Source organism: Euprymna scolopes, chromosome 15, assembly GCF_053919585.1.
Source record: "Euprymna scolopes isolate OS-2025 chromosome 15, ASM5391958v1, whole genome shotgun sequence".
NCBI classification, from domain to species: domain Eukaryota; kingdom Metazoa; phylum Mollusca; class Cephalopoda; order Sepiida; family Sepiolidae; genus Euprymna; species Euprymna scolopes.
This window is the reverse complement of record NC_136496.1, coordinates 93,807,036-93,819,288: the sequence shown is the minus strand read 5'-3', so window position 1 is coordinate 93,819,288 and position 12,253 is coordinate 93,807,036. Positions and strand designations below refer to the sequence as shown.

Here is a 12,253-nt window from a genome sequence, read left to right as displayed (position 1 = left end):
AAAGCGTACTTATCTTTTCAGACGACGGGGGTGGTAAGTGGCGGCCAGCCGTGCTACTTCGGTGATATGTGTCAGGCTTTTAACTGGAGAGCGACGACTACATTTATCAAGCTAGCAGCGCGGCGTTTTTGCCTCCTGTGTTTTTCTTCTTTTTCTTCTTTGGTTTGTGTAAGATAGGCATTGTTAGAATTGAAGGCGTCTCGGCTTATAACGTGAGAGCGGAGTTGGCTTCAGTTCACTGGTGCCTTATTTCTTCTTCTTCTTCTTCTTCATCTTTTTAGGTCGGGTGGAAGAATGTCTGTGCGTTCACTGACGCAGCTGGGCGAATCTCCTTTTCTTTTCTTTTTCTTCTTCATTTCTTTAGGTCGGGTGGAAGACTGTCCGTGCGTTCACTGACGCAGCTAGGCGAATCTCTTTTTCCTCTTTCTTTCTGGTCCCCTCCTTTTATAGTCGTAAACCGGCTTCCAGCGGCCGTGATAATTTAGGCCTTTATTTTCGGCGGGGAGCTCTGCCATTGGTTCATAATTTTTATGGTTTCTTATTTTTCTTTTTCCAAACGGAAGCGATGCGTGGAGCCATGTGCAAACGACGATTTTTTATTTTATCTCTTATGCTGGAGACGTTAGCATCCGGTTGGCATGTTCCCACACACATCGCCACCCGAAATAGCGGAGCTATTCCGAGAGTGCCCGAGAGGATTTTGGTGGATTGGTTGGTTGGTTGGTTCGTTGGTTCGTTGGTGGGTTGGTTCGTTGGTTGGTTGGTTGGTTGGTTTGTTGGTTGGTTGGTTGGTTTGTTTGTTGGTTCGTTGGTGGGTTAGTTCGTTGGTTGGTTCACCATTTATGACTCGGAGGGTTTTTTTTTGGGGGGGGGAGGTTGAGGAGGTTTTTTTTTTTTTTTTTTTTTTTTTTTTGGATAGTTTCATTTAGAAGAGGTAAAGTGTTCCTAGAATGTTTGTAGGTGTGTATGCATGCTTCGTTCAACCTCATCCATCTCATTTAAATAAAGGGGCGGGGTCACCATTTTTGTAGGGGACTAGGATATATATAAATACCCCAATCCCGTTACAAGAGAATAATGAAACGAATGAGGAATTGAAGGAAACAAAGGCTCTGTTAATGGATAAGATAAACGTTGTTTATTTGCTATTGAAAGAAATGAACGTTTTAGTTACAATATGTCCGCGCGTATGTGGCCAATGTTCGTTACAGGACTGGTGTTGTTGCAAGAAGGGAAATGTGTTTTCATCTGAAGTTCGGGTCACTATTGTTCGTTCGCGCGTGGGAAGAGAAATAATTGTTGTAGGAAAATTGAGAATAGTAGTCCAGCGTGTGTATGCATTGATAAGGAATTAACTTCTGTGGGGGTAGTATAATTAAACAAAGCGTACTTATCTTTTCAGACGACGGGGGTGGTAAGTGGCGGCCAGCCGTGCTACTTCGGTGATATGTGTCAGGCTTTTAACTGGAGAGCGACGACTACATTTATCAAGCTAGCAGCGCGGCGTTTTTGCCTCCTGTGTTTTTCTTCTTTTTCTTCTTTGGTTTGTGTAAGATAGGCATTGTTAGAATTGAAGGCGTCTCGGCTTATAACGTGAGAGCGGAGTTGGCTTCAGTTCACTGGTGCCTTATTTCTTCTTCTTCTTCTTCTTCTTCATCTTTTTAGGTCGGGTGGAAGAATGTCTGTGCGTTCACTGACGCAGCTGGGCGAATCTCCTTTTCTTTTCTTTTTCTTCTTCATTTCTTTAGGTCGGGTGGAAGACTGTCCGTGCGTTCACTGACGCAGCTAGGCGAATCTCTTTTTCCTCTTTCTTTCTGGTCCCCTCCTTTTATAGTCGTAAACCGGCTTCCAGCGGCCGTGATAATTTAGGCCTTTATTTTCGGCGGGGAGCTCTGCCATTGGTTCATAATTCTTTTTATGGTTTCTTATTTTTCTTTTTCCAAACGGAAGCGATGCGTGGAGCCATGTGCAAACGACGATTTTTTATTTTATCTCTTATGCTGGAGACGTTAGCATCCGGTTGGCATGTTCCCACACATGTCAGCAGCTAATTTCTTTCCAGATTGTCGATATATGATTATATTTTAGATTAGCGAAGAAAAAAGACGAAAATATTTCATGGATTTAATTATTTTTAAGATTGAACGAAGGCCACCCTAATTTCGATGAACCGACACGACATCCTATTGATTGCAATAACAAATCAGAGAAAATGTTCGTGGCTATAATTCTTTTTAGGGATTGTAGACTAATGTGCTAAGATTAATGTGAAATGGTTAAATAAAGGTTTTGGTAAAAAGGCGACGCCTTATTGAGCGATAAATGTGTAGAGAAGAAACACATATGGCGTTGAACAGCTGCCATTTTGTTGTGAGAGCGTCAGTTTTGTTGTATGTCTACTACTACGTCCGCGCGTTGTGTATAAATAGAGAGGATGGGCGAGCACAGATAAACAGGTGTTCGCTCAGCTCCTGAAATTATCACGTCGTTACGCTGCTCCGCATTTCTAAACTCTCACCACTATAATGGCCGATATTGAAGCTGCTCCAGCCCTTGCTAAAGTGGCAAAAGCGAAAAAGGCCTCAAAGCCAAAGAAACCCGCTTCTCATCCATCTTACCAACAAATGATCACGGGAGCAATCGCTTCTTTGAAAGAAAAGAAAGGATCTTCTCGCCAGGCGATCGCAAAATACATCGTGAAAAACTACAAAGTTAACGATGACAAAGTAGCCGGTGCCCAACTGAAACTTGCCCTGAAGAGAGCTGTTGTAAGTGGTGTTTTGGAACACTGTAAGGGAACTGGAGCTTCAGGTTCTTTCAGGTTGGGAGAAAAGAAGTCTGAAAAGAAAACTAAGAAACCCTCCAAGAAAATTGTGAAGAAAGCGAAATCTCCGAAAAAAGCCAAGGCGACCAAGAAGATTCTAAAGAAGATTAAGGCGAAAAAGCCAAAAACCGCCAAACCAAAACCTTCTAAAAAGGCAAAAAACCCAAAGAAAGCAAAACCCGCCGCCAAAAAAGTTGCAAAGGTCAAAAAGCCTAAAGCAGCAAAAAATTCGAAAAGTAAAAGGGCTTAAACGGTAAAATGACTTTATAAAAAATTATACAAAGGACTTGTAAATATTTTTCGTTTTATTCATCGAACTCTTTATTTTATTTTTTAAATCCACGTTCGGATTTATAAAATAGACATTGAAAGACTTTCATGATTTCAGCCTTTTTAAGCATCCATGTTCTAGGTGTATCAGAATGTTTGTAGGAATTTTTTGACACCCCTAACACGAAACTGCGAATAATATATAAAAAACTCATTTTTTAAAAGTGGGTTGTTTTCTTTATGGATTATACTTCCAAAATAAACTTAAAGTGTTAAAAGTAATAGAAATATTAAAATTTTAAAAATCTTAGGAACTCAATACTTGTCAATTTTTAAACTTTAAAAATCTGTCAATTTTTCTATTGATTCTATTTTGATATTTTCAGGGTCAATGTGAAATTTTATGCTCTTTTCTAATAAACCGAATATAATATTTTAGACAAACGTTTTTTTTTTTTTTTTTTTTTTTTTTTTTTTTTTAATTTACGCCCTCCCCCATTTTTCAAGTGTCTATTAAAAAGTAAATTTACTCACCAAAGTTTTATATCCCAAATTGGACAGAAAACGTCAATAAATAATATTATAATTTAAAACAAAAGTAGTGTTTTTTTTTTTTTTTTTTTTTTTTTTTTCTTTGGAACTTTACCTGTAAAGTTCGAAGTTTAAAATTTTTTCTGCCGATGAAACTTTGGTCCTTTCAATTGAAGAAAAAAAAAAATTAGGCCTTGAATTACATTTTTCGAGGAGTTCTAAGTTTGGAAAGACGGGGTGGAATTATTCAATATTTTTCACGAAATTTCTGACACCCCTATCCATGTTCATTTGTAAATGTTTCGTCCTTTATTCAGACATATTTTTTTTTTTCAGTACTATAGATACGGTGAAAATTTTCATCCAACTATTTCATAAAGAAAACCGTTTTTACTGTATTTCTGGTGAAGTCTTTTATCGGGATTGTTTACTTTGACTCTGACGCAGGACATAAGCTTAAATTTCAACTTTAACCATTTTATTTTTCATACTCCATTTTCCAAGCCCCCCCCTGTTTTATGGGTTTTAACCCTAAAATGTGAAATATATTTATCAAATATAAGAGAACGGATAAAAATCTGAATTCGAAACCCTATGCATTAAATTTAACTTGTGTGTGTTACGACCTAACCCAGCATAGTATAAACACTCTAACCTCATTAAGAACGGCTTTCGGGTGTGAGGGGTATTTATACTACGACTAATCTGGGTGCCCTTGTGTTTCGAGCTGTGTTGAGCAAAAAAAAGTGGTGGCAGGCAGGCTCGAACCCGTAATGTGGAGGAAAAGATGGTGAAAGAAAATCTGATGTCTTAGCCGATGTTTCCATGACGCGACTGGAAGTCAAAAGCGCTGAAATTGACCAAAGTCAATCCAACGGTGACTTGCTAAAATGTCGGCGAAAAAAAATCGATATACCCCCCCCTATACAAAACGGCCGAGTTTAGGGTGAAGGAATTCATGATTTTAGTCAATCTTTTGATATTTGTTGTCCGAGACGGCAAGCTTCACAATGATACTGATATTGTCAGGATCCGTCGCTTGTCGAAAGTGTTTGCGAAAGACATACACACATTTAAACAGAAAGGCAAGATTTATATTATAGACTAGCCTAAGTTTGGAAATGTGAGCAAAAAAGTTGTAGACAGGCAGGCTTGAACCTGTACTTCGAAGGAAGAAAATGTGAAAAGTGACGTCTTTGCCGTTGCGTCCATCGAAGGTTTAAATTAAGACTAGTCAATCGAAAAGAGGGTATGACTTCTTGAAAACATCCCCCCCAAAAACGACCCCCCTCCTTCTAGAAAAGTGCCCAGTTAAAGGCAAAGGTATTGTTTTTAGCTCATTTTTCGATATTTATCGTCCGAAGGGTCGAGTTCAAAACGATACTGATCTCTTTATCTGTCGCCTCTGTCGAATGTTTTAGGCAGACATACAATCATACATTTAAATATATAGATATATATTGGGAGTAAGGGGTTATGATTTGTAGTATTACTGGTATGAGAGGACCCCCTATTCGTTTGTTTACATCTTATTTAAAGAATAGCCTCCAAAGTGTTTGTAGCTTATAGCCGATTCTACTTTTTAATAATTTTTCACGGTCCTTAAAACTAATCTTGTGTTTCTCCGCTTAGCATAGATAACAGGGTGAAGTTAATGAATTACATGTTTTACTTTCGAAGTATTTTCCATTTGACTAAAGGTTGTTTGCCTCAATTAACTTTCGGTAGTATATTGAGTGAGGTGTTCGTAGTGTATGCCCATATAATCTGTTTTTAATCCTCATTGAGGGGCTGCCTATGTAGAATCTTTCTATTTCTGTGTTTTCTATGGTGCATATTTTAGCCTGGTATGCCACTGAAGATGTGAGGCAATTATTGCTTAGTGGTCATTCCGTTGGCCTTTAGCAATTGCAGGTCTTTCTATTATGTGCCTGCAGTAGGATTATTTCTCCTTTATATCTTATTGTGCTATTTTTTGTTTTCTAGTACCGCTGTAGCTAAGTTAAGAAAAAATAAAGACTTAAAAAATATATTTTACACTAATTTATTGTTCGACAGAATACTCAAAAAAGGTATAGACTATTGAAATTTCCTTTATTCGTAGTTTCAAAGAAGTGCGTTCTTCTCATCAGAGGAAAGGTATTAGCAAATGAATATTATAGCGGAGCTATGAATTTTCTAGTACTGGTATTGTGTGTGTGTCCATAGACATATTTTTATAGTTTATGCACATAAATATATTTTAAAATTAAATAAATTTATGTGTGCTCCCTATCTTGCGTGGAGCCTATTGGGAAGTGATATACAAACTGCCATTAGTGTATTAAGCGATGCTCTTTGTGTAAACAAATCTAACTTAGGCATTTGGACGATGTCAAAACATCGTTAATTCACAGCAGCAGCCATCTAGTGTAATGGTGAGAAGCCTTGACGGTCGTTAGAATTTTGATTCTTGCTTGAGGTAGTTGCATGTCTAGCTGCACTGATGAGCTGTGAAACAGTATTGTATGAGGATGACTGTATGTATTATGTATGTATGATATATATATATATATATTGTATTAACGAAACAAAGACTTTAAAAAAAAGGAATTGGTAGCAACAAAAAGTGAATTTCATTGTAAGTTACAATTGTTTCAATACCGGTTGGACAATTTCAAGCAATATGGCGTTTGTAAATATTCACATAACCAGCCTTTCTTCAGACTTCTTGAATAAAAAAAGACTTAATAATAAAACATTATTTAAAGAAATTTCCCTTAAAGGAAATGAAGCATGCGAAAACATTTATGCTGGACGCATCCTTTGTCAAGAACTTATTTAAATATTAATAGATCACGTAATTTTCGTCGTATCCTTATTTAAAAACCTGTCAGAAGTTTCCATAAAAACCCGTAGCCATTTAATATCTTTTAATAATACTATTCATTGAATTCCTAAATTAGATTTCTATATTACTTTATTTCACATAATTCATTTTTTCAAAAATATATTTGAATTTTATTTTTATATTTATATGGCCAGAACAACCTAGCTATAACGTTCACTTTTATAGAACTATAGATATATACTAGCATTTCAGCCCGGCGTTGCCCGGGTGTTTGGATGTGCATGCTGAGCACAAAAAAAAGTGATAGTAGGAAGGCAGGCTCGAACCTGTACCGCAAAGGAGGAAAAGAACGGGACAAAACCTAACATTTATGCTGTTACGACCACCGCCAAACCGAAAGCGGCATTTTTTAAAATTAAGGCTAGACAATCTAAAGGAGAGGATAACTTTAAAAAATATCGGCGAAAAAAGTAACCCCCTCTGTAGAAAAGTGCCTAGTTGAAGGGGAAGATATTAATGTTTTTAGCTAATTTTTCGATATTTGTCATATGAAAGGTCGAATTTTAAAACGATACTGATCTTGGTAAAATCCGTCGCCTCTATTGAAAGTTTAAGGCACACATGCAAACAGACATACATACATACATTTATATATTGGTAACTAAAAATTTTCGACCCAAACTGATGAAAAAGCTTGCCCTATCTTTGAATACCCTTTATGTAAAATTTCAAATATTTAGACCAGAAATTGTCTGAGTAATTTGGAAGAGACCGCAGAGGTCAATTTTTTAAAAAACGTTGACCCCTATTATGACCCCTTAAAATTTTTTGTTTTGGGCTCAAATCAAGTTATTAAGTTAGATCCATGTCCAAGGAACTTATATCTAAAATTTCAAGTTTTTAGACTCAAAATTGTCGGAGGAGTTTGATAGAGTTATCAAAGGTCAAATCGTTGAACTTTTACCCCTTAATCGCCAAATTTCTGGCCAAAATCCGATCACATCGATTTTTCCAAATCTCAGTACCCTGTACATCAAATTTCGAGTCTGTAGACTGAAAATTGACAAAGTTATTGCGTAGGGAAATGTACACAGACACGTTCACTTTTATAGATATAGATATATATAAAAAAATTAATTTAAATAAATTATATTGTATACCATACAAGTACACAGTGATTCATAGGTTAAATACGAGTAATAATACAGTATCATATCGGATAAGTGGTATATGTTAATGAATCCAATGTTGTCAAAGTCCTGGATAGAGCAAGTATGTTTAATTGGTGTCCTGGAAAAAAAACATAACTATATTTTGTTATAATATTTTATACAAGAAAATCTACCGTTTCCCGGTATTTATAATAGTAACAATACAGTATTATATAATATATAAACAGCTATGTCTGTCTGTCGGTCTCTCTGCCTGTCTGTCTGTCTCCATATTTTCAAACTCTATCTCTTCCCAAACTAAAAGTTGCAGAGCGACGCTAGGGACCTCAAATGATTGGATTTTTTTTACAGCCCGTTCTTTTATGGCTAAATTTTTTTTTAAATCGTTAAACATTTTGTACATTTATCTTAGTTTATTTTTAATTTTTAGTCAGTTCATATGCGTGTCACATTGGTACAGTGGTAACGTCATCAGCTTTGAATGCTACAGTTTCGGTTTCAATTCTAGCTGATGGCACCTAAATACTTTCTTTTACTTTTAAAATCACGACCCTATAAACGAAATCTGGACAAATTAAAATATCATATTTAAGCGTATTTTCCGCCCGGGCAAAGCTGACCCCCCTAGTCACTTATAACTGGTACGTAGTAATGAAAGAGTGCTCAATATACTAGATAACTCAAGTGTGTTTAAATGCAGCATTGCCCAAATTGAAGACTTTCTTTGTTATTTTTTATTATGTTGTATCATATATATAGTAAGGAGAATAAGTTAATCGAAAGTGCTCGATATCCTGTATAGAGCAAGTATGTTTAAAAGTCACATTGCTCTGGGGAAAAACAATGTCATTGTATTTTGTTATACTATTTTATACAAAAAAATCTCCTCACCGCATCATTATAGTAATAGTACAGTATCATATCTGCTAGGTCGTATATAGTAATAAAGGCATGTTTCGTATCCTAGATAGAGCAGGTATGTTTTAAGGCTGGATTGCTTGGGAAAAATACAACACTATGTTTTGCTATAGTTTTTCATTCAAGAAAATCTACTCGCGATTGCCCATAATAGTAATAATACAGAATTACATATGGAAAGTGGTATATAGAAATAAAAAAGTGCTCAATATCTTAAGTAGAACTGATATGTTTAAATAAAGCATTTCTTTTTATAATCTTGTGTACCGGACAAAGTACATGGTGTTTCCTAGGACATAAAACTGGAACAATACAGTATCATATAAAGTGAAGCATAATAGGCTCCTGTAATTGTGGTACCCTTTGCCGGGAAATCTGTCATCACTACTCCGTCCTGGTTCCAGAAGATCATGAGCATGGCCTTGCCAGCGAAGGGCTGCACTCTTGCCTTCTTTGGAGGTGGTGAGTCCAAGTGCTTCCACTGCATTGACTGGGCTTTGGTCTCTGGATCATAGTGATGGACCCAGGTTTCATTCTGTGTAATCAGTCTTTTGACAAACTTTGACTCATCTTCTTGGCACATCTCCAAATTCATCCTCGAGCACTCGACGCGTTCTTGCTTCTGGAATGGTGTGAGCAACCTGGGAATCCATCTGGCAGACACCTTATGCATATGCAAATGGTCATGAATGATAGTTTCCACAGACCCTGTACTAATCTTGACACCTTGGGCTATTTGGCGAATAGTAATGCGCCGATCTTCCAAAATGGCAACCTCAACTTGACGGACAGATGCCTCATCAACGGCAGAAGGGGGTCGACCAGGTTTGGGAGCTGTTTCCACAGACTTCTGGCCATGCTTGAATTCACGATGCCAGCGTTTTACAAGGTTATATGATGGGGCATTATCACCATAAGTTTCTTTCATTTCATCAGAAGTCTCCTGTGGTGTGTGTCCTTTCAAATACAAAAACTGGATCACTGCTCGACATTCAACAGGCTCCATTTCACACCTGACTCAGTTCAAACAGCTATAAAACAGAAACCACAATTAGTTTAGAGCTGTAATTTGCCACATAATCCGTAGAGATATAAATCATTGCACATGCAAAATTTCAGTTATATCAGACAACTGGAAGTGGGTCAGGGGCATTACATATTGCACGCCCCTCGTAGTAGTATAAGTTAGTTAATGAAAAGTACCCAATATACTGAATAGAGCAAGTATGTTTAACGGTCATTTTGCTCAGCAAAAACAACATAATTGTGTTTTGTTATACTATTTTATACAAGAAAAGGTATTCAGCTTTCCTCATAATATTAATATTAAAATATTACGTTCGGTAGTTGAATATCTGTGTATGTATGGGTTTAAACTACATAAAATACAGTCTCAGAACTATATTAGATACATGCTTATGACTTTTTCATTCAGTTTTTCATTGAGCTTTTTATTCATTTTTCTGTCACTTTTTATTCACTTTTCTTTAATTTTTCCATTTAGTTTTTTTCTAATCAAATTCTCCATTAATTTTCATTAATTTTCATCCATATTTTTTAAGCAATTGTTTCATTCTGTTTCTAAATTAATTTTCCTTCATTACTATTTTCATTTACTTACTTTCATTCGCTTTTCGTTCATTTATTTTCTTTATTTTTCCTTCATATTTCTTCATACATTTTTCCTTTTATTCAATTTTCTTTCATTCGATTTTCTCCGTTTAATTTTCTTCATTCAACTTTTTAAATTCATTTATCATTCATATATCTTTCATTCGTTTGCGTTAATTTTTCTTCGTTCAAGTTTTTCTTTTTTCTTTTGTTTTCTTTCATTTGCTTTTATGCAATTTCCGTCATTCAATTGTGTTTATTTATTTTCATTCATTTTTATATTCATTTTCCTTCCACTGTTTCCATTAATTTTTCTTTATTCTATTTTTTCATTTATTTTTCGATGACTTTCTTTCATTTTCCTTCATTTGTTTTTATTAGTTTTTCATTTTTTAAAATTATTTTTCATTCCTAAGTGTATTATATAGAAATAAAAGATGCTCACTATCCTAGATAGAGCTGGTATGTTTAAGCACATCATTTCATAGTATTATTGTGTGCTAATTGGAAATAAAATTATTATGCAAAGGAAAGTTGTCTGAGTGTATGTTTGTATGTCTGTGTCCAGCTGGAAAGGAATGAACTGGGTGGAGAAGAAAGAGAAGGCTGTGAAGGAAAATATAGAGAGACAGATAGTGAAAAGGTTGAAAGATAGAAGTTTTAATAGAAATAATTTACACTTTGGCCCTGGACAACGCCGGGTGTCCTTGTTAATATATATATATAAATATACAAATAAATGCATATTGGTCTTTATTATAGAATGCAGGATGTGTAATATATATATTTTTGACAATGGATTTTCAAAAAGACATTTGACTTTGTGTGTTTCGAGTTTATTTGAACTATTATTCTAAAAAATTCGGTAAACATAGATGATAAATTTTGATTCATTTAATTTTATGCTAGTTCTATTGTCCAACTAATGTAGCACCTGTAAGATGTGGAAATCGTGTTTCAACTTGCATTGATTCAAGCAGCTTCGGGGAGATCAACTGCGTTCTTCAAATATGTGATATGTTCAAACAAAAGCGACTTACGAATTTAAAATGGTTTACAACATCAACAATATAGCGTTTAGTTTTGTTGCTTTCTTTTAAATGTTAGTCTAAATTATTTCATTTCTCAAACTGGTCCCGCCCCTTTTCTTTCTCTCTCTCTCCCCTCTCTCTCTTATTTTTTCTTTAGTTGACAATGGTAATGCTGTGCTAGTTAGTTAAAATATATTATAGAAAGCTTTATAAGACGTCATAATAACTTTTCTCATGCCTTATGCACTCCCACTAGTGACTGAGCTTTCCATGTTGATTTTCCAGAAATGGTCAGACTGTAACAGAGCACTGACGCGCATATGGCAACAGCAGCAGTATGCAAATGACCGAGCCGTGTGCGAGGTGACGTCACGGCGAAAAAGAAGGAAAGAAAAAGATTATCAAAAGAGAAAAACGTTGTGGTTGGTGAGGACAAAGATAGATGTGTTACACATGTAGCGAGAATGACAGGGAAAGACACATCCTAAACATGAACAAACAAAGACAGAATACCACATGTTCAATATGGAAGAGTCTTGTTAAACATATTGGAGTACAAGAAGACTTTTGAACAAGAGACAAGGCGTTATTCTGGAACGTACCTGTAAATAAATGTATAACGTTACATGTGTAAAATAATGTGGTAAATGTGTAACGTTACATGTGTAAAATAATGTGGTAAATGTGTAACGTTACTTTATTTTAATAATTCATAACAGTAAAACTGGTGGAACAGAAATAAATAAAAATCTGGGTCAGCATTTTTTCTTTTTTAACAACAGTTTTTATTACATGTTACTCTCGACACCACCAAAAGTCTCTCACTGCCACATTTCCATTTAGCCTGGTTCGTGTTTCTCTTTCCTCTGACTGCAAGCCGGTCACAGCCGGCCCATTCGCATCCTTGACTTTACACATCCATTTTCTTTGATGCACACATTTTTCTCTCCTTTTTTTCCTTTCTCTTCTCATGCATAGTTCCTAATTTGCATATGTGATTTTTCGACTACTGCTGCTGCTAATCTCTTCACAAGCCAGCTATCCTTTGCTGCTGCTGATATTTTCT

General features: G+C 35.7%; 1 protein-coding gene across 1 annotated transcript; it reads left to right on the top strand.

The window, feature by feature from the left end:
• The first annotated feature begins 2,467 nt into the window (after positions 1-2,467).
• LOC145294245 (histone H1-delta-like) lies at positions 2,468-3,278 on the top strand. The gene has a single exon (XM_080141346.1). The coding sequence runs from the start codon at positions 2,526-2,528 to the stop codon at positions 3,072-3,074; it is 549 nt and encodes a 182-aa protein (XP_079997472.1). The 5' UTR covers positions 2,468-2,525; the 3' UTR covers positions 3,075-3,278.
• Positions 3,279-12,253: the final 8,975 nt, after the last annotated feature.

Coding starts and splice junctions, on each gene's coding strand:
- LOC145294245 (XM_080141346.1), top strand. CDS start 2,526: ATGGCCGATATTGAAGCTGCTCCAGCCCTTGCTAAAGTGGCAAAAGCG.